This window comes from Mauremys mutica, chromosome 17 (genome assembly GCF_020497125.1).
Source record: "Mauremys mutica isolate MM-2020 ecotype Southern chromosome 17, ASM2049712v1, whole genome shotgun sequence".
In the NCBI taxonomy this organism is placed as follows: domain Eukaryota; kingdom Metazoa; phylum Chordata; order Testudines; family Geoemydidae; genus Mauremys; species Mauremys mutica.
This window is the reverse complement of record NC_059088.1, coordinates 25,956,465-25,980,491: the sequence shown is the minus strand read 5'-3', so window position 1 is coordinate 25,980,491 and position 24,027 is coordinate 25,956,465. Positions and strand designations below refer to the sequence as shown.

The following is a 24,027-nucleotide window of genomic DNA, read 5'->3' as shown; positions in this document are numbered from 1 at the left end:
CCCCTTCCTTGGCTCTCCGCACAGCCCTCTGCCACGCTGACGCTCTGCCCTTCACCCAGCGCTCCCAGCCGCGCTGACTCAGCCCGCGTGAGAGCCAGCTGAGGGGGAAGGCGAGCCCAGGATGCTGACAGCAGCCTGCCCTCCCTAGCAAATGGACCCTTTCCAGGCCGGAGATCTCACAAATCCCCAGGAAATCTGGACTCTGGTAGGATCTGCAATACGATAGCACCTAGGAGCCCCCGACTGAGATCGGGACTCCATTGTGCCAGGAGCTGTACATGAGCACAAGACAGCTGCTGCCCTGAAGGGCTTTCAAGCAAACAGACAGAGGATGGGAGGGGAAACTGAGGCAGAGAAGGAATGGGACTTGCCCAACATCGCCGGGGTGCTAACCACTGGACCACCACTACCTGCCCGACTCCATTTTGGAATGGAAAACTCATCCGAGGGCCCGCTCCCCGCACCCTCCTCGGATTCATTCCTCTTCCCCAAAGTCCCCCCCTGGCTCCAGCTCATTGCACCCGAACTATCAGCCCTGCTCTGCGACCCTCTGGAGTGGCGGCTGCGCTCCATTGCTCTCGCAGACCCTGGGCGGAGCAGCCCGTTCCCCGAGCGAGGAGCCTGACTCCGTGGGCACGACCGGGGGATGACCAGGGGCTGGGGGCAGGGAGCGCACGCTCTTGGAGGCCACGTGCCTTTGTGAGCACGACGTCTTGCCAAGGCCAAGCCATATGCGGTCTCTGAAGATCTGGAATCGCCGCAAAAACAAAATTTAAATACGAAAGCGTCTTGATGAGGCCGGAATGGATCGTTTTGATTTTTCCTGTCGAAAGGATCATAGAATATCTGGGCTGGAAGGGACCTCAGGAGGCATCTAGTCCAACCCCCTGCTCAAAGCAGGACCAATTCCCAACTAAATCATCCCAGCCAGGGCTTTGTCAAGCCGGGCCTTAAAAACATCTAAGGAAGGAGATTCCACCACCTCCCTAGGGAACCCATTGCAGAGCTTCACCACCCTCCTAGTGAAATAGTTTTCCTACTATCCAACCTAAACCTCCCCCACTGCAACTTGAGACCATTGCTCCTTGTTCTATCACCGGGTACCACTGAGAACAGTCTAGATCCATCCTCTTTGGAACCCCCCTTCAGGTAGTTGAAAGCAGCTATCAAATCCCCCCTCATTCTTCTCTTCTGCTAAACAATCCCAGTTCCCTCAGCATCTCCTCATAAGTCATGTGCTCCAGCCCCCTAATCATTTTTGTTGCCCTCCGCTGGACTCTTTCCAATTTTTCCACATTCTTCTTGTAGTGTGGGGCCCAAAACTGGACACAGGACTCCAGATGAGGCCTCACCAATGCCAAATAGAGGGGAATGATCACGCCCCTTGATCTGCTGGCAATGCCCCTACTTGTACAGCCCAAAATGCCATTAGCCTTCTTGGCAACAAGGGCTCACTGCTGACTCATATCCAGCTTCTCGTCCACTGTAACCTCTAGATCCTTTTCTGCAGAACTGCTGCCTAGCCACTCGGTCCCTAGGAGTTGGTTTTAAAAACGGTATTTTACTGCCTGTTCTTGGGAGAGGCGTGAGGCCAGGGAGTCGTCTCTTGCCAGCTCTGGAGGGTGGCTTTGTATAAAAAAAATAAAAAGCCCCCCCCCACCCTTTGCACGGGGCGGTTGGAATTTGAAGGCGGCAGGTAGAGAGAAGGTGGGAGATGTGCTTGGAAAATACCATGGGAGCTGTCCGCGGGCTGCGTGGAAATTACGGGCTGGTCGTTGCAAAGCAGATCGGCGCTTTTCCTTTGCAAGAGCGTTCTGAACAGCTGTCCTGGGAAAGCACATTCGGGCAAGCATATGAACATGGGATTGCATGCGTGTGGATGCGTGTAGCGAGCGTGTGAGCATTGGTGGTGTGCAGGAAAGCAGATGCATGCCATTGCATGTGTTTATATGAGGGCACAAGCCCGGGGGAGAATAGCCGTGTGTCTGCGTGTGCAGGGAGCATGCCTGTGTGCAAGTGTGGAGAGTGTACACGCATGCATGGTTTTGCACGTGCATGTGGGGCATGTGTGCACGCAGGTGCAGATGTGTGCAAGCACAGGCCTGCTTGGAGATGCACATCAAAAGCAGGTCTTTATAGGAAGGATTTCTTCTCTTCCCTTGCTCCTGGGAACCGTGCCAGGGCCAAGGATGTGCTGCTGACTCATCCTGCAGCCAAAAAAGCCACCTCTCTGTGCATCTCCTTTGCCTCCTGCCGGCTGACAATGCACCTTGTGATCGGAGATGACTAATCATCACATGGAGTGGTGGGCTGGGGGAGCGGATGAGAAGGCCTTGAATGGGGATCAGAGCAGGTGACCCTCCAACAAGGAGACAAGCTGCTGGGAAGGGGGAGCTGGCTTGGGGGGCAGGGGAGGGGCTGAGCAAATGTGGGTCTCAGAGGAGATGGCAAAGCTGAGGACAGACCAAGCAGCCGCCAGACTTGAGGCCCTGGCATCTCCTCACGGCCTCAGCTAGAAGCGCTGGGGCGGGGGGAGCGGGGTCTTGGGAGCAGGGACGCAGCTGCTCCAGCCAGCTCCCCACGCGGCTGCTACTACAGCCAGCCCAGCGCATTGCTCCTGACTCGGGGGGTTCCCATGAACCCCCCCATCACTGCCTGGGGATGGGAGCGGTGGGCCCCCAAGGCTGAAACTCTGGGTCCAATCCTCCAGTGCCAAGGGGGTGCACAAGCATCCGTCTAGGACAGTTATCGGGTCCCCCATTCCCGCAGTGTCCCAGCACCTCAAAAGCTTATCTTTAGAGTCATAGACTCCCAGCGTTAGAAGGGGCCGCAAGGGTCGTCCAGGCCAGTGATTCTCAACCGGGAACCCCATGAGCAGGAGCGCTGGCGCAGGCTGCAAAACGCCAAGTCCCCCTCAGCCAGCCCCGTCCCCTGCCAGACCAGAGCGGCAAATTTTGAAATTTTTTTTAAGCACCCAGCTGGGCTGCAGGTTGAGAACCGCTGCTTGAAATAGTTCCCAAGCCCTCTAGTGGTGCCCCCGGTGGTGCACGGTTTGCCAGGCGGCCACACCGCTCTGGGATTTGCCCCGGGGAGGATGGCTTAGGGTTGCCAACAGCCCCTTATTACGAGAGACGTCCCTTATTTTTTCCCCCCATCTCTGTAAAACAAGATCAGGAATTGCCGAGTGCTGCCAAATGCGGGAAGAAATGCCCCTGGTAAGTGTAGGAGAGCGCTGCTTCGTATTGTTCTTAATCATAACGATAATATCAGGAATTGGGGGAGGGCGGGGGTGTTAAGAAAACAGTCCCTTATATTTGAAATACAATGCTGGCAACCCTAGATAACGCGCCTGCGTGCAGAGCCGCCTGGCCAGCGCTAAGTGTTCAAGAGGCATGAGCCTACCCTCCTGATTTAGGCATCTAAAAAAAAAATCCTCATGATTTTTAAGCTGATTTGGGGACGTCTTGCGTTTGCCGGGCCGGTGGACGCATGGGGGGGTCACACGTTTCAAGGTTCTCTTTGCAAATCTGACCCCCAGGATCTTATTCCAAAACACCCAGCGGAGATTCTCCCATAATCACGTTCTACCAGGAGCTGGGGCTTTAAGGAAAACACTGATTCTAGCGAGACTCAGAATCGGCAACGCCAATAAGAAGCAAAAGACGCAACACTAACGTGGCCCAGGGCGTTGCCACCTACTTGAGATGGGAAAGGGGCCAAACCCCTTGTGGTCCTGACGTGAGGATGGGTGGCGGAGAGAGGGGAAAAAAGAAGGAAAAAACCCCTCAACTCGGCACCAGTGCTTTTCGTCACTCCCTTTCTGGGGTGGAAGCAGTCTGGAGAGCAAATCACTCAAGCTGCCATGGCGCCTGGGGAACGGAAAAAAATAAAAATCAACAAAGGCCTTCTAGTTTCACAGGCTAAAGGCAAACCAGCCCTGGTGGGATTGGACTGATCCCACGAGCGGCCGGCGGCTGGGGTTGAATCCCAGCCATGGCTGCAGAGCCATGGGCTTTGTATTTTTATTCCGTCTCTCTCCCGAGTTGTGATCTTGAATTCCAAGTGATCCGGAGAGAACAACAAAAGCCCCCACTTGGCTCCAGCCCTGCTAAGTTTGGAAAGAAGCAGGAAAGCTGGGGAGGGGCGTGTGGTGCTCAGCGATTTCTCCGGGCTCACAAGAAATCTGGTTTGTTCTGTCTGGGCCCAACCGCCTCTGCCTAACGAGAGCCGCACAGTGTACGGCCCGGTCCCTGTCCGGGGAACCCAACCTTTAAAGGCAGCCTCCAGTATCATCCGTTCGTGTGTGCAGCAGAGTCCTGTGGCACCTTATAGACGTTTTGGAGCATGAGCTGTCGTGGGAACGAACAATGAAATCGACATCTACCGGCATTTGCCTATAAAAATCTAACTCTTCCAACCGAATTCAAATGATAAAACCGCATTGAGTTACAGCCATCTGCCCTTGTTCCACCCAACAGATCGGCTTTAGAAAGGGAAAGGGAGTCACTGCTGAGTCTAAAGACCTAAAGTGTTTAAACGGTGCAAGCATCCCCTGATGCTAAACTCCCATCAGGGCAAGCGTGACAGATCATACCCTGGATAACAAGCCAATGTACTTCTAATCTAGGGTGACCAGACAGCCAGTGTGAAAAATCGGGACAAGGGGTGGGGGGTAGTAGGAACCTATATAAGAAAAAGACCCAGCAATCGGGACTGTCCCCCTAAAATCGGGACATCTGGTCACCCTATATACTTCACAGGCAAAGGTGGACTTCTTCCTTTGTATCCGACTGGATGCTAGAAGTAGAAGTGTTGGTGATTTCATGGGGGGCTCTTCCCTTCAGCTCTTAGGGGACGTCTACACTGCAGTTGGAAGCGCAACTGCAGCATGTGTAGACGTACCTGAGGTAGCTTTAAGCTGGCTAGCTCAGGTACCAATAGCAGGGCGTGGCTGCATGGTTAAGGTTGTTAACAATAATCGGTATTGCAGTAACCCCTAGGAGCCCCAGTCACAGTGCTAGGTGCTGTACAGCCAGAGAATAGGTGACTCCTACTCCCAAGATGAAGCCATGTGAACTCTCCACTGATCTAAGACACTGTAGCCTGGCTTTAAACCCCTCCCCCCCAACATTGTTCAGCAGGGGAAGAGGTGGCCCCGGATTAGCCTTTCCACATGTGCCCCACCTCTAAGAAACTTCCCTGAGCACCTCACAATCTGCAGTGTATTTATCCTCACACCAGTGCTATGAGGTAGGCCAGGGCTGTTATTCCCGTTGCACAGCGTGCCTCAGTTTCCTCGGGGAGACTAAGTAACCTATGCAAGGTCACAAAGAGAGTCCACGGCCGAGCTGGGAATGGAATCCAAGGCTGGTGTTCTAACCGCTGCACCAGGCTCCCTCTCCCTGCTGGCTGCAGAGCGAGATGCAGCTAGACTCACACTGGCGGTCAGCAGAGCGGGGAAAAATCACCCGGCACAGCCAGCGTCAGCCCTCGGAAAACTTCTTAGAGATTTATTCATTGGGAGCAGTGGGGGAGATGGGGAAGTCTCTTTGTGCCAAGCAGCATTGAGAAAAGGCCGGGGATATAATAAGCTCTTTGGTCAGCGCTCGGCATTCACAGCCTGTCAGCAGCGAACCTCCGGCGTGAGCAGAATTTCAAAGAAAGGCCATCTTGGGCCTCCCACATCACCAAGAAATCCGTTTGCGGCTCCTCTAACTAATCAATGACCTCTCCCGCCCCAGCACCCGCCCCGGGGATTCCAGTAGACCGTCTGGGGCAAACAAGACCTTGCAAAACACACATTATTAACACGCATCTCGGGTTCGTAACCACGCCACCGCCCAAATTAACGCCCGGCCGCCCCGGTCTCACTACATTAGGGCTTTTCTTCAGTGTCCCATGAAGCCGGGAGCTTTCCGGTTGTCGCCAAAGGCCAGGCATCCCGGGGCAGGGGTGCATGAGACTTGGGACAGAACCAAATCCCTGAATCCAAATGCCCCCCCCCGCCCCGCCGTGCCCACCAGCTTCGGGACAGTTTCAGAACTTGGCAAGCGCCAATGCCAGTTTTACGGCAGCATCGCCAGTTTTATGCGGGGATAAGAATTTCTCCCTTAAGATTTGGATCATGCCAACAGACCCAGATTCTCATTTACCCCCCGGACCCCTAAACTCCAACTGATGTCCTCTTGGGCCTCTCTGCTCTGCCAGAGTTGGGTAAAGAGGTTCTTGGTGCAAATTAGAACCCATTTTTTCCCCTACAAGACCCTTGCTTCATTCAGAGAAGGCCGGTTCTCTGGGAATGAATCAGGGCTGGGTAGCAAAGGAGGCCGTTTGTAACTACAACCCTGAGCAATGAGTTTCTTAGCTGCTCTGAAACTCTTTAGACAGACATGGAAGGAAGGCAACCGAACTGAACAGCCTCAGTTCTGCAGAACAATCTCACACAAGCAGAGAGAAAGAAAAACCCGACCAACCCTGGGTTTCTTTCAGGGGCGACATTTCTCCCCACCGCGGGTGATTTGCAGAGACGCTGCGGTTACCCCTCGGCAGCTATCGCACGGTACGAAAAAAATACAGAGACTGATTGTGACTCCTCTCCGGAAGCGCTGGGCGCTGTTAGTTGGTGTGATGGGATGCAAGTTACTGCCACAAGCAAGGAGGGAGGGGCGTTTGGATATGCGAATGAGGGGTAGAAATCTCTCTCTGCATCTCTTTCCAGCCATAAGATCTATCAGTGAGGGCAGGGGAAGTGTCAAGATGGGATCTAACTAGCCATCTTTCTCTCTCTCCTCCCCTTCATCTGTCTCTAGCCAGCCTGATTTTCCTACCTACGCTGGTCTCTGTCCATAGATAGACCCTTATCTCTATATCTAGTTAACCTCTCCTCAATCTATCCATCTTTCCCTGTCCTTGTGGCTGGTATTGTCTCTCGCGCACATTGCATCCACAATCTCGCTCGCTCCTTTGTCCTGCGCCGCTGGCACTAAACCCTCGTCATGGGTTAAAGCAAATCTTTTCAGGTCCCTTGGGGTTTTTCGAATAGGGGGAGTGGAAGGGTTGGGTTTTCTTTAACCCCACTGCACGGCTTTAACTCATCTTTATGGCTCTTCAGCTTCAGTTTTTAGCTTATTTAATTTCCCCCTGGGAATTTATCAGTGTTTATTACCACCACAATAAAAACAGGCGAAAATCAGTGCAAAAAACGATTAATAATTTTTCTGGGTAAATATCAGGGTTTATTTTGTTGGGTGGAAAGACGGCGGGGAAAAGTATTCAGCAGATTAATGCTTTGAATTCCGTACATCGATGTGGATTGTTGCAGAACGAACACAGAACTCAGAACACAAGGCCACCGCTGAGTTTAAGAAAACGCTCTCTCTCTAATCCCCAAATAAAACTTTTCATCTGAATAAAGAGTTTACTGTTGTAGACTCAGAACTCTTAGCCTATAAATATTGACATGTAATAATCGGGCCACACCATTTGCCTACATTCAACTTCATCTTTTTTTTTTGTTTTTTAAACTTTCGGATACCTCCTTGTGTTCTGAAACGTATTCCGATACAGAGTTTTGTTTTCTTCCCATTTTAGCGCGTCAGCTCTTTAAACCGTTCTCTGCTGACAGCTTGAAATGTGCACGTGCTGAGCGTGAGCGTCATCAGTTCGTTCAGAGGCGCCCGCACCTCAGAGCTCGTGTGCGTGCCTGTGTTTAGTGTGTGTAGCTTCTAGACTAAATACGTACACCCCTACTTCAGAAACAGGGAGCTTTGCATATCCACACGGACTAGTGTATGACCAGAATACAGATATCTCACGCAATGTATTGTATTTTCCTAATAAAACAAGTTATTTTTTACATATTTGAATTATACAAAAGTAGGGTGAAAAAATCAGAAAAAAAAATGGACTACTACTTGTTGCAAAACCCGGGAATTTTTCGGTACAAATTGGTTTAAACTGAAAACGAAGGGGGTTGCTCATCCTGTATATTTCCTCCCGCCCAGGTGGAGCGATGACGGACATGCTGCTGCTGCTCTGGGTATTCGCCCGCCTTGCTTTTACAGACGCATTTATCTTTGAGGACGGTGCAGGTAAGTTGGACACCCTCCGAGCCGGTCAAGAGGCAGCTTTGTGCGATGGCTATGGCCAAGATCCATTCAAAGCTGAGTCGAGTGCATTAGGGCACTGGGCTGCCCCTCCAGAGACCTGGGGTCTAGTCCCGGCTCTGCCTCTGACCTTGGGCCAGTAACTTCTCCTGGGTCTGTCTTGTCTAGCTGGGTCCAAGGCAGGGACTGGCTCCTGCTATGGGCACGTGCAGAATGAAGCCCTGATCCTGGCTTGGGCTCCCTGATCTCTTATCGTAATGCTGTAGTACTGCCTCTTATTAAGGTTGCCCAACACTTTCCATTATAAGACCCTGTTTTCAGTTGCCTTTAACTTTGCCAAACTTAAACCACCTGGGCTGCAAATTTTCCATGCCAGGTGTTTGTCTTAGGCTGAATTTTTTGGGGGTAGGGTGGGGTGGCGGGAGGGAGGGATTTTTGATGAAATAGATCAACCAGTTCTGAAAGCAAGGCCAGGAATAGAGACGTTCTTTGGCCCATCTTACAGAAGTCAGGTGACCTTTCTTTGACAGGCTTTAACACCCCCTTTGCCCCCCCCGCTTTGGAGCAGGGACTTGAAATTTGGTAAGGGGGGGGGCGGCCTCTGTATCCGGGAACGGCCTTTTGCAGCCCCTGTGAAAATCCACTCAAATTGGACCAAGTCTTTGGTGGGCGAGGAGGGGAAGTTTGCACGTGCCACAGAGACGTAGAAAAGATGGTCTGGAAGGGACCTCAAGAGGTCACCAAGGCCAGCCCCCTGCGCTGAGGCAGGACCAAGTAAGCCCAGACCAGCTCTGACAGGGCTTTGCCCAAGCTGTTGTTAAAAACCTCCAGTGAGGGGAGATCCCACAAGCCTGCCCAGCGCTTACCTGCCCGAGAGTTCGAAAGTTCTTCCTAACATCTCCCCTAAATCTCCCTTGCTACAGATTAAGCCCCTTACTTCTGGCCCGGGCCCCCGTGGACCCAGAGAACAACTGATCCCTCTCCTCTTTCTAACAGCCCTTCATTTATCTGACGACGTATCCGCCCTGTTTCCCAGTCTGCTTTTCTCAAGACTAAACGTGCCCAGGGCTTTCTTCAGTCTTTCCTCCTGGGCTTTCTAAACCTTTGATCACTTGGGCTGCTCTCCTCTGGACTCTGTCCACATCCTTCCTAAGCACACACAATATGCCCGCTGAGCGGGACAGGTACCGCCTCTGCCTTGCGGACGACACCCGTTCGTACACCCCCTAAAATGATATTTGCCTTTTCCAGGACTCTGTCTCATTGTCCGCTCATTCGGTTAGCGATCCGCTGGAATCCCCCGCTCCTCTCTAGCGGGATGCCCTGCAATCCCCTTTCGTAGCTGGTCTTCGATTTTAGCATTAAATTCCCTGAAGATTCTGCCTGCGCTGAGCGAGAGCCTGGGGCTAAGCAGGAATTTTCCTGCTGTTACAGCACTGGGCTGCCACAGGGGGGGCAGGCCCCCTGAACTGAGAGCAGGCAACCTTGTGCTCTCAAAGACCTGCCTGCTGGGCCCACGCTGAGCTTGCAAAGTCAAGCCCTCAAGAGTTAGGAAATGCCAGAAACTCTCCCCCTTGGTCATCTTCATTATGAGACAATCTTTAATGACATGATCATATACTCCATTGTCATATATCAGTACATATATGACAGAACAAGGAGCAATGGGCTCAAGTTGCAGTGGGGGAGGTCTAGGTTGGATATTAGGAAAAACTTTTTCACTAGGAGGGCGGTGAAGCACTGGAATGGGTTATCCAGGGAGGTGGTGGAATCTCCTTCCTTAGAGGCTTTTAAGGTCAGGCTTGACAAAGCCCTGGCTGGAATGATTTAGTTGGGGTTGGTCCTGCTTTGAGCAGGGGGTTGGACTAGATACCTCCTGAGGTCCCTTCCAACCCTGATATTCTATGATTCCCTCCATCCCAGGGCCCCTGCCTCGATAGAGGGATAGAGGGTGCTCTGGGGATGTATCGGGGGTCTGTAGGACCCCTGGTGGTGCAAAGCTGGCTTCAACCAAAGGTCGCTAGTTGGTGTTCCTCATTTTCTGGATGCCTGACTCAAGGCCCTAGGTTGCGACTGGCAGAAGTGCCGGGTGCTCACAGCCACAGCGGGCGTCAGTGGGAGCTAGTCTTGAGCCTATGAAGTGCTACACAATGCTAGGTCACATGAAAAACAAAACACCAGGTGCCTCAAATCGGGCACCCAACATTAGCAGCAGCTGCTGCTGAGCTTCATCTCTGTGCGCCTCAGTTCCCCCTCTGTAAAATGGGGGATAATCGCACCCTGCCTCCACATGGGGGTCTTGTGAAAATAAAGTCATTGAGCCAAGTGCCCTGATACCACAGCGATGGGGCACCAGGGAAAAAACCCTGAGGAATGTCACAGGTTCCTTCAGGGCTTGGCAGGCCACCTCTGCGCTGGGCACAGCTCCTCTGTCTCCGTCACCTCCCAGTCACTTGGCGCGGGTGGGGTCTGTTCCATCTTGCCACCCAGTCCCCCAGCCGGCCAAACCCCAATCCAGGTGAACAGGAGAGTCCAGATACAAACCCTGTGGTCCAATGTCTTATACCGGGTCTTCAGTCTGGATACTGATCCTATACCTACCTCATAGAGCTGGAAGGGACCCTGAGAGGCCATTGAGTCCAGCCCCCTGCCTTCACTAGCAGGACCACGTGCGACCCAGATCCCTAAGGGGCCCCCCTCAGGGATTGAACTGACAACCCTGGGTTTAGCAGGCCAGTGCTCAAAACACTGAGCTCTCTCTCTCCCCACTTAGTGCCAAAGCTTTACACAGCCCATCCTACAAGTGGGTATATGTGTGGGGAAGGGTAATAAGGGACCCCCCCCCAGGGTGCCAGCCCACAGCCCTTGTAGTAAGCAGCTGGGGTCTGTCATTTCTTACAATCCCTCACCTGGACTGCGTCCTACCTTGGCTTGTCTGCAGGCGTCTCTCCCCCAGTGCTGCATTCTCCAAATCTTTCTTTCCTTGGCACTTCGGGGCTTTGTGCAATTTCCTCTGTTGCTGAGGAGCGTTCTCAGAGCGACACCAGTGTCTCTGGCACCCAGGCTCCCCTGCCAGAGCTGCAGCCTTCCCCCCACCGGCAGCTGTGGTTAACAGGCCAGTGAGTACCAGCTGGGGAGGTAATGGGACCATCTATTAACCCCTTCCTGGCTGCCACAGCCTGAGCTCTGTACCTGCCAGCACAAGGCAATTAGCCCTTCTGTCTTCAGAGCAGGGGCTGAGCAGCATTCGCTAAATTAAGGCCTGGGGCCATGCTGTGAACAAGAAGCACCGCCTAGCGGCTGGCTGAGTGAGCCCTGGCATTGAATAAAGCAGGAGTCCTGGCGGGAGGGGTGCCAGACCCACGCCTGAAGTCTGTGGGGGAATTTGCCCCAGAGGGAGGTTTCCTGAGCTGTCCCTGGGCATGTTTTAGTTAGGTCTCTACGGATACCTCTACCCTGCAGCCTCTACGAGGCATGGTCTTAATGTGGGTTAGTTAACTCGGGTTAAAACAGCAGCGGAAACACAACTACTCAGCTCCCAACGTAGGTTTGTACAGCTCCGAGCACATGGCGTCCTGGTCAATGACTATGCGCTAAGGTAACACAAATAATAATATAAGGGAACCTGGGGTTGAACTTGGAGCTGCTAACCTGACTCCATATTTTCATTGCTAGTTTAACCCTACCTGGGAGCTAACCCAGCACCCCGCATACACACGGGGCGTTCCGATCAAGGTTCTGGGCTCAGCCCTGTTGTCAATGTGACTTTAAATGGAGCAAGGTCCAAGCAGACAGATGTCACACTGAAATCCAGGTCCGGAGAGGGAATCACAAGCAGTTAAAATGACTGAGGGATCAGACAGGGAGAAAAGACAGCAAAGCAGCAATTAATGGACAAACGGACTGAAAATGCCATGCACTGGGTGGCGTAAGTGTGTTTGTGTCCACGTGCATGTATGTTACCCATGACCTCTGATGGATGGAATAATTACTGCTCAACTGTGTGTCATGGACCCTATACTGCACAAAGTTAATGGGGCTTCTCCTGAGCGACTGCTGACTTTTTGTTTCCTCCCTCTCCCTGGCAGATGACCTCAAGGCTCTGAGAGTCTCCATCGCCAAACACCCGCCTGTCCAGGCAGTGCTGTCGGGCACCCTCACCATTCCCTGCCACGTCACCTACCTGCATCCCCTGGCCACCACTACTGCAGGGGGGCGCCGGGCGGTGCTGGGGGCGCCCCGGATCAAATGGACCTTCATCTCTGAGGGGAAGGAGGCCGAGATCCTGGTGGCCCGGGGGCAGAAGGTGAAGGTGAGCAAAGGCTACTGCAACCGCGTCTCCTTGCCCTTCAACGCGGCCTCGCCCACCGACGCCACCTTGGTGCTGACCGAGCTCCGGTCCAACGACTCCGGGATCTACCGCTGCAACGTGCAACACGGCATCGAGGATGGGCACGACCAGCTGGAGGTGAAGGTCAAAGGTAACAGCCCCCTAACCCTAACCTCTGTCACGGGGATGGGGGTGGGATGGGAGTCAGGGCTGGCACAAGCCCCAGAGGGATCGTCATGGTCTGACTGCGTGTATAAGCCACACCCACTGCGTGGGGCTGGCTCCCTCTATCGGTGGCTGGGCCAGTACAGAAGCTGACAGCCTTGGGTCTTTTAACTCAGGGCTGGAGGTGTCATGCCACACCCCTGGGGAACGGTCAGTGGCGGGGATTGAACTGGCGACGTCAGGCTGTAAGCGCACGAGCTAAAAGGCCCGTCTCTACTGGCTAATGCTATAATAGCATTAATATATTGTATTACTACATCTTGTTATTCCCCGCCACTAACACAGGGTGTACCCTGTCGTCCTCTAGCGGCTGATCTCCTAAAGGATAACAGCCTACTACAGCAATCACTTCTTGGAGTTGCTCTTTTTGTTCACCACAGCACTGACAGCTAGCGCTTGCAGAAGGTCCAGCGTTCAATAACCGCTGACGGCTCACGCTGATCATTAGATGAAAGCTTTTATTTATTGCCAGGACTGCGGAGAGGTTGCTATTTATTTCCACTGTGATCGATTTCCCTGGCAAAACCAAACAATTTCCTTAATGCACGCTGGAGGCTATTCCTCCCAGTTTCAATTCATTTTGCACTCTTCTAATGTTTAAGTGTTAATCTCATAAGATTCCCCATTTCTACCCCCACACCCTTGCAAAAGTCCAGCTGGCAACTCACCCTCTCCTCTCCAGCCTCCCTATCCCTGCTCATTGTTTTCTGCCTTTCTTCAAACCCGGCAAGAAGCCCAAGTTCTCCCATTCATGTTAGAAAAATTTCCGGCTGCTCTGATTCCTCGCTCGACATTGCCAGGCATGCAATTCACACCGGAGTGATGGGCCGCCTGGTTTAAAGGATGATTTCCCTCTGCAGTTTAGCTGTGGCTCTTCAGTGGCGGGAAAGCACGGTCTTGTGGTTAAAGCTTAGAAGCAGGAGTCAGGACTCTTGCGTTCTGTTACTAACTTGCTGTGTGACCCAGAACAAACCATGTCCCTTCGTCGTGCCTCAGTTTCCCTATCTGTAAGGGGGGGATGGGCCACTAATGATTCTTGTCCAGCTCAGAGGGAAACAGAGTGCTAGTTTACATCATGATCATTGCACAAAAGGGCAAAACTCTGTCTAGGAGTTAGCACTTATACAGCATGTATATATCTCAGGGCTGGTCTACACTAAGGGGGAAAATCGATATAAGATACGCAACTTCAGCTACGTGAATAACGTAGCTGAAGTCGAAGCATCTTATATCGATCACTTACCCGTCCTCACGGCGCGGGATCGATGTCCGGGGCTCTCCATGTCGACTCCACCACCGCCGTTCGCGGTGGTGGAGTTCCGGAATCGATAGGAGCGCGTTCGGGGATCGATATATCGCGTCTAGATGAGACGCGATATATCGATCCCTGAAAAATCGATCGCTACCCGCCGATACGGCGGGTAGTGAAGACGTAGCCTGAGACTTCCTAAAGATGGGTATTTTCATCTCCATTTGACAGACAGGGAAACGGAGGCACGTAAAGACAGGAAATGACGTGGCCGAGGCCACAAAGGAAGTCGGTGGGCAGAACTGGACATAGAACCCCCCTCCTCTGGCTTCTTTGCTCTAACCCCCATCCCACACCGAGTGGATGGTCGTGTTTTCAGAACAGTCATGACCCAACCGCTGGAAAATGAAGGGATTCAGGCTAGAAATAAGGTGCAAATGTTGAACAGCGAGGAGCAATCAGCCCCGGGAACAACTGACCTCCGGGGAGGTGGGCTGTCCGTCACCTGAAGTCTTTAAATCAAGACTGGCTAAAAGCCGCACTCTCGTTCAACAAGAAGTTCCGGCATCACAGGACGAAGTTCTCAGGCCTGTGTTATGCAGAAGACCAGACCAGATGATCAAAACGGTCCTTTCTGGCCTTAAGATTTTGCGTAAGATCCTATGGTGGGTCATAGCAGGCTACCGATGCACGCAGCAAGCGAATGGACCACGGGGGCTCGGACTCAGGGCGTACAGGGCCGAGGCCAGGGGTTCTCAAACTTCATTGCACCACGACCTCCCTTCTGACAACAAAAAACTACTACACGAAGCCTGACCCCACCCGAGCTCCACCGCTGCGGGCAGGGGGGCCGAAACTAAACGCCTGAGCCCAGTCACCCAGGGCTGACGCCCTTGGGGTCAGGCTTCAGCCCCGGGCGCTGGGTCTCAGGCTTTGGCTTCCGCCCTGGGTGGTGGGGCTCGAGCTTCGGCCCCATGCCCCAGCACGTCTAACGCCATCCCTGGTGACCCCATTATGTATTGAGACAGTGTCATAGCTGGCTGATGGCGCGTATACCATACTGCACCTCCTCAGTACCCCTGGCTTAATGGCCCGTCAGACCTGCGTTTGCACAGACATTTAGATGCTGTTTCACACTCTGTCCTCTAGGGGTGGTGTTCCTTTATCGGGAGGGCTCCATGCGCTACGCCTACACCTTTGCCAAGGCTCGGGAGGCCTGCACCAGGATAGGGGCACAGATCGCCACCCCCGAACAGCTGTACGCCGCCTATTTCAGCGGCTACGAGCAATGCGACGCGGGCTGGATCGCGGACCAGACAGTCAGGTGGGCAACTCACACAAAGGCTAGATTCAGGAGGATGCGGAACTCACATGACCCACATTGTTCACCTGTGGAACTCACCGCCACTGGATATTAAGGCGATGAATAATGATGAGTTCCAATACGGGGCAATCCACTTCCCCAATACCAAAATGGAATTCTTCCTATGCCATTGCATAGTGATGATGATCTGTATTACAACAGTGCCTTGAGACCCCAGTACTGGACTGGGACCCCATTGTGCTAGGCACTGCACACGCCCATAACGAAAAGATGGCCCACACACCAAAGAACTTGCTGTCTAAGACACTGTACATGGCTTCTGTGAACTTTGCTCCAAATTAAACACTGATTAGAGCAGGCTGAAATTTTCCACCTGCAACAATTCCAAAGGAGATTGCAAACAGTAGCTTTTGGGCACAGTTTGCAATCTCCTTAACCTGGAGATTGCAAGCAAGCACCAGGCGGTCATGACCACCTTGCGCTTCCCACGTAGCTAAATGGGACATCTGGTTGGCTTGGAGGAGACTCCTGGAAAAGGAAACGTTGACAACCACTGCTCTAGGAGCCTGATTGAAACCCCATGGTTGTCAAAGGAAAGGCTCCCATTGATTTCAGTGAACTTCAGAGCAGAGTTGCTGGTCACCTAATCAACGGGCCCTACATGGGCTAAGATTTCCAGATGTGGCCACTGACTTTGAATGCGGGGGTTTGGGTTGTCTCACCTTGGATTTTTACAAAGTGCTGGCTCCCCACAACGTCAGCTGGAGCTGCAAGTGCTTCTGGAAATCAAGCCCCTAGGGTGGTCTCAAAGGGGGTGTCCCAAAAATCAGTGGCCACTTGGGGTAGGGCTACTTTGCCAGAGTCACCTAAGCCCTCTGCTGGGAGCCAGCCACGGGTTTAGCAGCAGCACCTGACCGGCTGGCTCCAGCCGTCCTTTTCTCTCTGTGGAAAATCAATACTTGTGTTTCCTCATTCCAGGTACCCAATCCACACCCCTCGAGAGGGCTGTTATGGAGACATGGATGGGTTGCCGGGGGTCCGTAACTATGGCGTCGTGGACCCAGAAGACATGTACGATGTCTACTGTTACGTTGAAGATCTGCACGGTAATTATGACGCCCAAGTGCATTGTGTCCTTAGCTGCCTTCATGGCCCATGCTGGAACAATCCAGTCCAGTTTCCTGTCCAGTAAACCCCATAAAGGGCAACAGAGGAACAAACTACCCACATGGCTTGGATTCGGCCCTGGTGCGGGAAGGGGTGCAGGTTCCGGCTGGGGGTGCGGGCTCTGGGGTGGGGGTGGGGATGAGAGGTTTGGGGTGCAGGAGGGTGCTCCGGGCTGGGATTGAGGAGTTTAGAGAGTGGGAGGGGGATCGAGGCTGGGGCAGAGGGTTGGGGTGTGGGGAGAGGCTCAGGGGATGCAGGCTCCAAGCGACGCTTACCTCAAGTGGCTCCTGGAAGCAGTGGTATGTCCCTTCTCCGGCTCCTACACGGAGGCACGGCCAGTCAGCTCTGCACACTGCCCCATCTGCAGGCACCGCCCCTGCAGCTCTCATTGGAGCGCCTGAGGGGGCCATGCCGTGGCTTCCGGGAGCCGTGTGGTGCGGCCCTGACCCAGTGCCCTGGCCAGAGGGGGACCGGAGCGGGGCCGAACCGCATGGTGCGGCCCGCGGGACATAGTTTTCCCACCCCTGTCTTAGATAGTGCTTGGAGATCGATGGTAGCTAGTGGAGTTTGTTCGATACTGTAATTAGAAGGGTGGGGTGGGTCATGCAGCCGTAGGAAGCAGTAAGAAAGGGTGGGAGGGAGGCTGAAAGAGCCCTCTCTCCTGGACTGGCCGAGACCCTTGTGACTCTGATTCCTCCCCTCTCCATCTGCGTTGGCAGGAGAACTCTTTCTGAGGACCGCCCCAGACAAATTCACCCTGGAGGAGGCCAAGGCTCACTGCGAGGCGCTGGGAGAGGAGATAGCGACACCGGGCCAGCTGTACGCCGCCTGGAACGAAGGGCTGGACCAGTGCAGCTCAGGCTGGCTGGCCGACGGCAGCGTCCGCTACCCCATCGTCACCCCGCGGGAACGGTGCGGCGGGAGCCAGCCGGGAGTCAAAACCGTCTTCCAGTTCCGGAACCAGACTGGATTCCCCGATGCCCAGAGCAGATACGATGTGTACTGCTTTCGAGGTAAAGGACCCGGCTCCGGGGTCGCAGACAGATTTGCCTGCCGGCTGCCGCCAGGAGCCCATGTTGATGCACCCTCGGGTGAAATGCTTCCCCATGCTGAGGGGCCAGCGTTAGGCCTCGGTCACTGCATTGATACGGTCTCATTTTAACCCTTGCCGAGCTCCTTCTCCCTGAGCTTGCAGCCTTCCCCTGAGCAAAACCCCAGCCCGTGTCTTAAAAAAAAAAAAAAAGGGTGGTGGTGGTGGAAAGATTGATTTGAGCTCAGATCTGCTTCTGGGCTAATCAGACACTTTGCACTAGTGTAACTGACCCACGGGGTGCAGCCCGATGGAGCAATTGTTGCCATTTTTACATCTACTCCCACAGTCTTAAAATGCAGCTTTCCTGCAAGGATCCCGTATGATACTTATTTGTACCCCTTGCTGAGCTCACGGTGCCACTGTGCTGGTGCTGTACATACACGTAGTCAGAGACGGTCTCTGCCCCAAAGCACTCACAGCCTAGATGAACATGGGTGGGAGAAACAAAGGGCCATTGCCCTCACTTTACAGGAGAGAAACTGAGGCACAGAGTTTGTTTTTTTTAATGCAAGTCTGTGGCAGAGTTGGGAATCAGACTCTGACTTCTTAGGGCCCAGGTTAGTGCCTTTTCTGCAAGCCGAACCTTCCTCAGAGCCACAGAACTGCCGTTGGTCTCCTTTTCCTATCGCATGTCCTTCATTGTGCTGCGTAACAAGGGCAGCGTGACTTTCCCCTGCATGACAGCATGGGACACAACACGGCGTTGTACGACCGCTGAGACTTAGCCAAGGAGGTTGCCCAAAACGTATCTTGCTGGCTATTTTATGTTGGTTGTTGGGCATGGTGCCGAGGTCTCGGGGAGTGGGCGAGCCTCTGGATTCTGGCAGGCATCCCTCAGGGCAGTGATACTAATCCTGGCTTTTGATAGATATAAATCGGTGTCACTCCTTTGGAATCACAACCGGTGTAAATGGGTATCACTCCACTGAAGCCAGCGGGCCAGACCCCCAACTGGCATCATTTGACATAGATCTATTGGCCTCATCGGAGCTAAACTGAAACCCCCAGATAAGGATCTAGCCTGTTTGCATTTTATTAATTATTATTCAAAATAACAACATGGCAAAATGCTGCAGGGTCTTTCTTTGTACTGGCCATGGGGCCGGAGTGACAATATTCTGAGACAAAATAGACAGGATTGGGAATGGATTTCTGAGAGAATTGGGAATGGGTAGTATGGATACTTTCCCCTCTTGGCTGCTGGTTCAACAATTGACCAGTGATGGCCAAAGCTCCTTGTAACACGCCGATGGCTCTGATCCCCCTCCTGTGATAACGCCGAAGGGCTCAGTCCGGACCTGGAAAGATTTTTTTCATTCCAGTGACAAATTTTGACTAAAATTAATGTTGTCATTTCCGTTAATATTTTTCTTCCGAAGTTTTTTGGGGGTTCCCATTAAAAGTTATTTTTCATGAAAACTCAAAATGTTTAGTGAAAAACTAAGGTCCCATGAGAATGTCTGTCTGTCTGTCTCTCTCTTTTTGACTAAAAAGCCCATTTTCAGTTGGACAAACGCTTTGAAGAAAGTGTGTTGACCAGCTCCCATCTCAGTCCATGTCCCATTGGAGGAGGAGCTCCTCACATCATGAAACAGGCCACAGTTTTCAAAAGCATCTACTTCCGTTGGGTGCCCAGCAGGAGAGGCCTTCAAGAGGGACCTGGTTTTCATAGGCCTTAAGGGGTCTCAAGGTGGCCCCCTCCCAAATCTGAGAATCTTGGCCCATTCAGCCCCCTCGTTGGCAGTGTTCAAAGAGGCCTCAGTTCCCCTTTGGGGGGAGACGGAAGAAGCTTTTACCACCTACACACTCTGCTGTGGCTAATTCCAGGGCTTCAGTTTCTGAAGCTACCCATAAATCCCCTTGTGATGGCCGCCATCTTGGCTGACCCATCGGAGATCGAACTGGTGCCTGGTGGAGCTAAAAGCATATGCTGCTACAGCACTAAGCCAGCGCAGATGGGGCTGTAGCAGACTCATATCCTCTGGATTTCTGCAGGGCTGATTCTATAACATTTCCCCGGTGGGTTGCACACTCCCCGTGCTTTTAAGCTGTTTGGTTTAAGATCTCACAAATAAAAAAGAAAGGTGATAAAATAAGCTCAGGGCAGAGAAAAGAAGAGCTAACACGATGCAAGTGTAAAAATCGATGCCAACTGGAGATCCGTCTCAGCTGCAAGGTTCGGACTGAGAAGTGGAACCGAACTCTCTCGAAGTTATGGGGGTGGGGGATGGGTCAGAGGTAGGGAGTTTTGCTTTGGTTTATCGTAAAGCTCGGAGGCCCAGCTCCTCAGTGGACGTGAATCCGGGGAGCTTTCATGGAGCGAGGCCCAGCTGAGCATCCGGGCCAAGATTTAGCTTCACTGTTCAGCTCTGGAGCTGGGACTAGATCGCAATTGCCAGGGTGTTCTCTGAGCTGAGTTCAGGCCTTGCTCAGATATAAACTCGAAGGGCCTGATTCTCAGTTACGCTAGGTCCCATCTACACCCTGCTCCGATGGTGTAAAGGGACCCTTAGCTGGATGCCGTGACACCCATTTTGAGGTCCTTTTGCCCTGCAAGGAACCTCGGTGTCAATGAGAATCAAGCCCCAAAGCTTGACATGGGCTGGATTTATCCCTGAGGAAACTCCATGGGAGTCACTGGAGTTCACCAGGATGAATCCAGCTCATCTTCTCTGACCCACCTGAACCTCAGACGAAGGGCGAGGGTGGTCCTGCTTTGGAAGGTTATTGATTGGAAGGTGTCGCTGCCTGACGCCCCGGGGACAGGCCGAGGCAGTAATCTCCCACTTTCTTTTTGCCCACAGAAGAGACGGATGCTTTCACAGCGTCTCCAGAAAAATACCGAGCCACTGAGCCCGAGGGGACCAAGGAGATTGTTACAGTGACAGAAAAGCTGGAGGAGCTTCAGCTGTCCAAAGCGGAAGTGGAGAATGAGTCGAGAGGGGCTATATACACCGTCCCTCTTTTTCAGGACATGAGAGACGCTGAGCAGCAAAAGCCAAGCGGTGCCCCCGAAGAGGACAGAATTCCTGTCTCCTGGGAACCCCCTCTAGATAACGCCGTATCCTCAGATCTAGGACTTCACCCGCCATCCCGTTCCCCCGAGAGCCCAGCCAGTCCCGAGGCAGGTCTGATTAGCAGTGATGTAAAACCAGGGAGCCCTGCCTTTCCAGCTGAGGAAGGGGAAACGGGGAGAATTGGAAATTGCACAGAGACACCCAGGAATGGTAGGTAGAGAATCCTCTTAGTGTGATCAGGGAATGTTTTTAAGGCGATGGCTAGAATGGGGTCACGAACGCAGCTTTGAAGGCATGTGCCCAAAGCTCCAGAGTCCATAGGACTGGTATTTTCAAAGAAGCCAAAGGGATTTAGAGGCCCATGTTACAATGGGAGTTAGGCATCTTTGACAATTGCAAGCTAATCCAGTTTCTCCTACAGGTGGCTTATGTCAGTTGGCCCCATTGTCAAGATCTCTCCAAATACTTTCACTGGCAATATTTATGGGGAGAGCTGGTTGAAGAACCAGTAAAACGAAACGTAATGAATTTTTTTAACTGTTTCTTTGGAACCTTGACAAAAATTTTCAAAATTTTTCTATCCAGGGGCTCAAAAAACTGAAAAACATTTGTCAGAAACATTCAGCTTCTTTTTGCCCCAGCTGAAATTAAATGAAAAATCAAAATTTGCAAAAGTCCCAGTAGCTCAAACTAGTGTTGGGCTTGGTGCTGAAATCCCCTGAAATTCATGGCAAGTTCAGAACCTGGATCCAGAACCCATTTTGGCTGCTGGCTCCTTCCTTCCACTTTTAATAAAATAAAAGGGGTGAAAAGAGAGGGGAATTCACGTATTTATGAAAAGTAAAACGTGCACAGAGCCAGTTCATTTTGTAGTTCTGGCAACGAAGGACTTGGAACCAGCTCTTTGCCTGGTGTAAATGGCCTCACTCAGTTTCGTTTAAATGGGAGTTCACACCAGCTAAGGAATCTGGTTTATAGTTCCCAGACAAAACACTGTTAAAATGGAGTTAAGGTTGATGTTAAGGTCGCAAAACAAGGAGGATGGAGAGTCTAGTGGTTAGGGCACTAGCCTGGGATACAGGAGACCTGCATTCAATTCTCTTTTCTGCACAGACTTCCTGTGTAAACTTGGCCAAGTCAGTAAACTGGGGATAATAGCATTGCCCTATCTCACAGGGTTGTTATAAGGATAAATACATTGAAGATTGTGAGGTGCTTGAGATATAATGGTAAGAGGGCCATATAAATACCTAAGATAGATATAAGATGGACGATCAACTTAAGGGCAAATGTTGGAGAGATGTTGTGATGATCAATGACAATATTTTTGTTCTGAAAAGTTGGTTTGAAATGAAAAATGTGGTTTCGTCATGTTGAATCATTTCATTTTGATTGAAAAGGCTGAAATATTTAGCTCTGACATTTCCGCTTAGAAACTTTTTGTTTCGCGAGAAGTTTCGATAGTTCAACTTTTGAGGAACAGGAACTTAATTTGAACTGTCAGTGTTTTCCCCGGGGAACGAAAACCCCCTTTTCCGAGCAGCTCTGGTTGTTCGTCCTGAAGGAGGCAGGAGATAGTTTGATTGCTTTTTCATTTGAATTTTGCAGAGGAAGAACACGGAACTGACCCGGAACAAACCTGGAAGTCTTCGTTGGAGGGAGAGAACGTGAGGACTACTAAAGAGACGCAGCTACTGGGCAGCAGCCACCAAGGATCAGATGGGGTACAGAACCCAGTTCATCCCACTGAGATGCCCCAATCCACGGTCTCCCATGCAGAGGTAGAAATGACTGATGGAGACATGACCACCAGCCCTACCAATGCGCCAGCGGAAATCTCATCAAAACTAGCCGGATCCGGTGATGCAATCGAACCAAACATGTCTCGCATTCCCACCAGTTCCCACCAAGAACACGGAGAGGACCCCACAGCAGAAGACAGCTCTGCTGATGTCTTAGAGGCGGATTTCATCAATGGTTCCAAGCACCTAGAGGTCGTTGCCACGAAGGAGGCAGATGCTCAGAACACCAGCTCCAGGGGCATCGAGGAGGACTCTGGGGTACAAGACCACTCTCCTACCATCGCTGCTTCTGCTGCCCCAACTGTGGGGTGGAAGGCAGAAGAGCTCAAAGAACCAGGTCGGGCTCTCTCTACGGAACGTGCCCAGACCTATGCCACCCCGCCAAGTGGGCTTGTTTCTGGGTTGAGCAGCACACGCTTCCCTGACCTGGGCAGACACCCGGGTGCTTCTGAAGATGCAGAGCTATCTGGAGACGGGGCACTTGGCACAGCGTGGCCAGAAGGCACCCCAGCGATTCAGGATATCCTGCTCTCCGTATCCCCTGGTATGGGAAAGTCCAGCCTCCAGGAGAATGAGGAGCACTCAGGTTCTACCTGGCTTCTGCTGCCTGCCGCCACCCGCTCCCAGGTGGAGGACGTCCGCTCTGCCTCCCGACCGGAGGTGACGATGGTTGCCCTCACCGTTTCGCACACGGAAGTAGGCCAGGTCCATACCGTGCTGCCGCCCATTGGAAAATCTCCAGCAGAGAGCGACAGCCAGATGGTGGGACGCAAGCGGGTGGGACCGCCGGACTCCGACGCGAGCGGCCCGTTGATAGGTGAATCATCTGAGGAGGAGAAGGCCATTGAAGAGCAAACTGTTCTCTCTGCTACCCTGGCACCAGCGGCCATCTCCCCCACGGGTACTCCTGGAGAACCAGAAGTGGACAGATGCTCATCCACCACCAAGCACGGCCTCACCTCCACCACTGCAGACATCTCCAAAGAAGCATCAGGCCCAGCGTTGGAGGGGATCCCTTTCACAGACGCCCCTTTGACCGCCACCCACCCTCTCCCCATCCTGCCAACAGACAGCGCCAGCCTGGGAGCAGGGGTGAACATTTCAGGTAACCCATATGGCTGTGCTGCCATGGCCCTCTGGGCAGCCATATACACTGGCCTCTCGCACTAAAAACCTCCCTTGCACACTATGCTTTCCTCTGTCTGTCCATTTGTCTGTCTGTCTTTCTCTCCCCCCCATTCAGCTGGATCAGGGAAGTTTAACGTTCCGGAGAAGCACATATTTGTCAAACAAATTGGTCTCAACCGCGCATGCACTTTAAATCTCTCGCTACTTCTATGAAGTGTTTTTAACAACGGTTTCAATGAAAAAAAAAAGTACTATGACTAAACACGGTACTAATAAAGGGAATTAAAAAGCTTTCTAGAACAAAACCACCTTGGCTAGATCTGTGCTTCCCTTTGTCTTTATTGGTCCATTGCCTTGTGTCTTATTGCAATTTTCCTCATATGTGTGTGTGTGTCTCCCACTGATGAACTAATTCTCTTTACACCCGGCCTAAGAACTATGGGCCAGATTATAAACCCCTTCTGTATAGTGGGCCTGATTCTCATTTATCCTGAGGCCCCTTTGCACAGCTCTGCCGGTGTAACGTGTTATTGTTTGCATTGTGATAGTGTCTTGAAAATTTCTGCAAACTGACAAACCAAATCAGC

At 52.4% G+C, this 24,027-nt stretch overlaps 1 protein-coding gene across 4 annotated transcripts in view; it reads left to right on the top strand.

Annotated features, from left to right (window-relative positions):
* Window positions 1-24,027, top strand: part of BCAN (brevican) — a 53,676-nt gene that overhangs the window by 12,372 nt on the left and 17,277 nt on the right. For all 4 annotated transcript variants that reach the window (XM_044992100.1, XM_044992099.1, XM_044992098.1 and 1 more), the window contains 7 exons: window positions 8,004-8,090; window positions 12,194-12,586; window positions 15,059-15,233; window positions 16,212-16,339; window positions 17,120-17,413; window positions 20,298-20,720; window positions 22,119-23,417. In XM_044992100.1, the coding sequence (XP_044848035.1) occupies window positions 8,012-8,090; window positions 12,194-12,586; window positions 15,059-15,233; window positions 16,212-16,339; window positions 17,120-17,413; window positions 20,298-20,720; window positions 22,119-23,417 (2,791 nt within the window). In that variant the 5' untranslated portion in view covers window positions 8,004-8,011. The remainder of the gene's footprint in view (window positions 1-8,003; window positions 8,091-12,193; window positions 12,587-15,058; window positions 15,234-16,211; window positions 16,340-17,119; window positions 17,414-20,297; window positions 20,721-22,118; window positions 23,418-24,027) is intronic.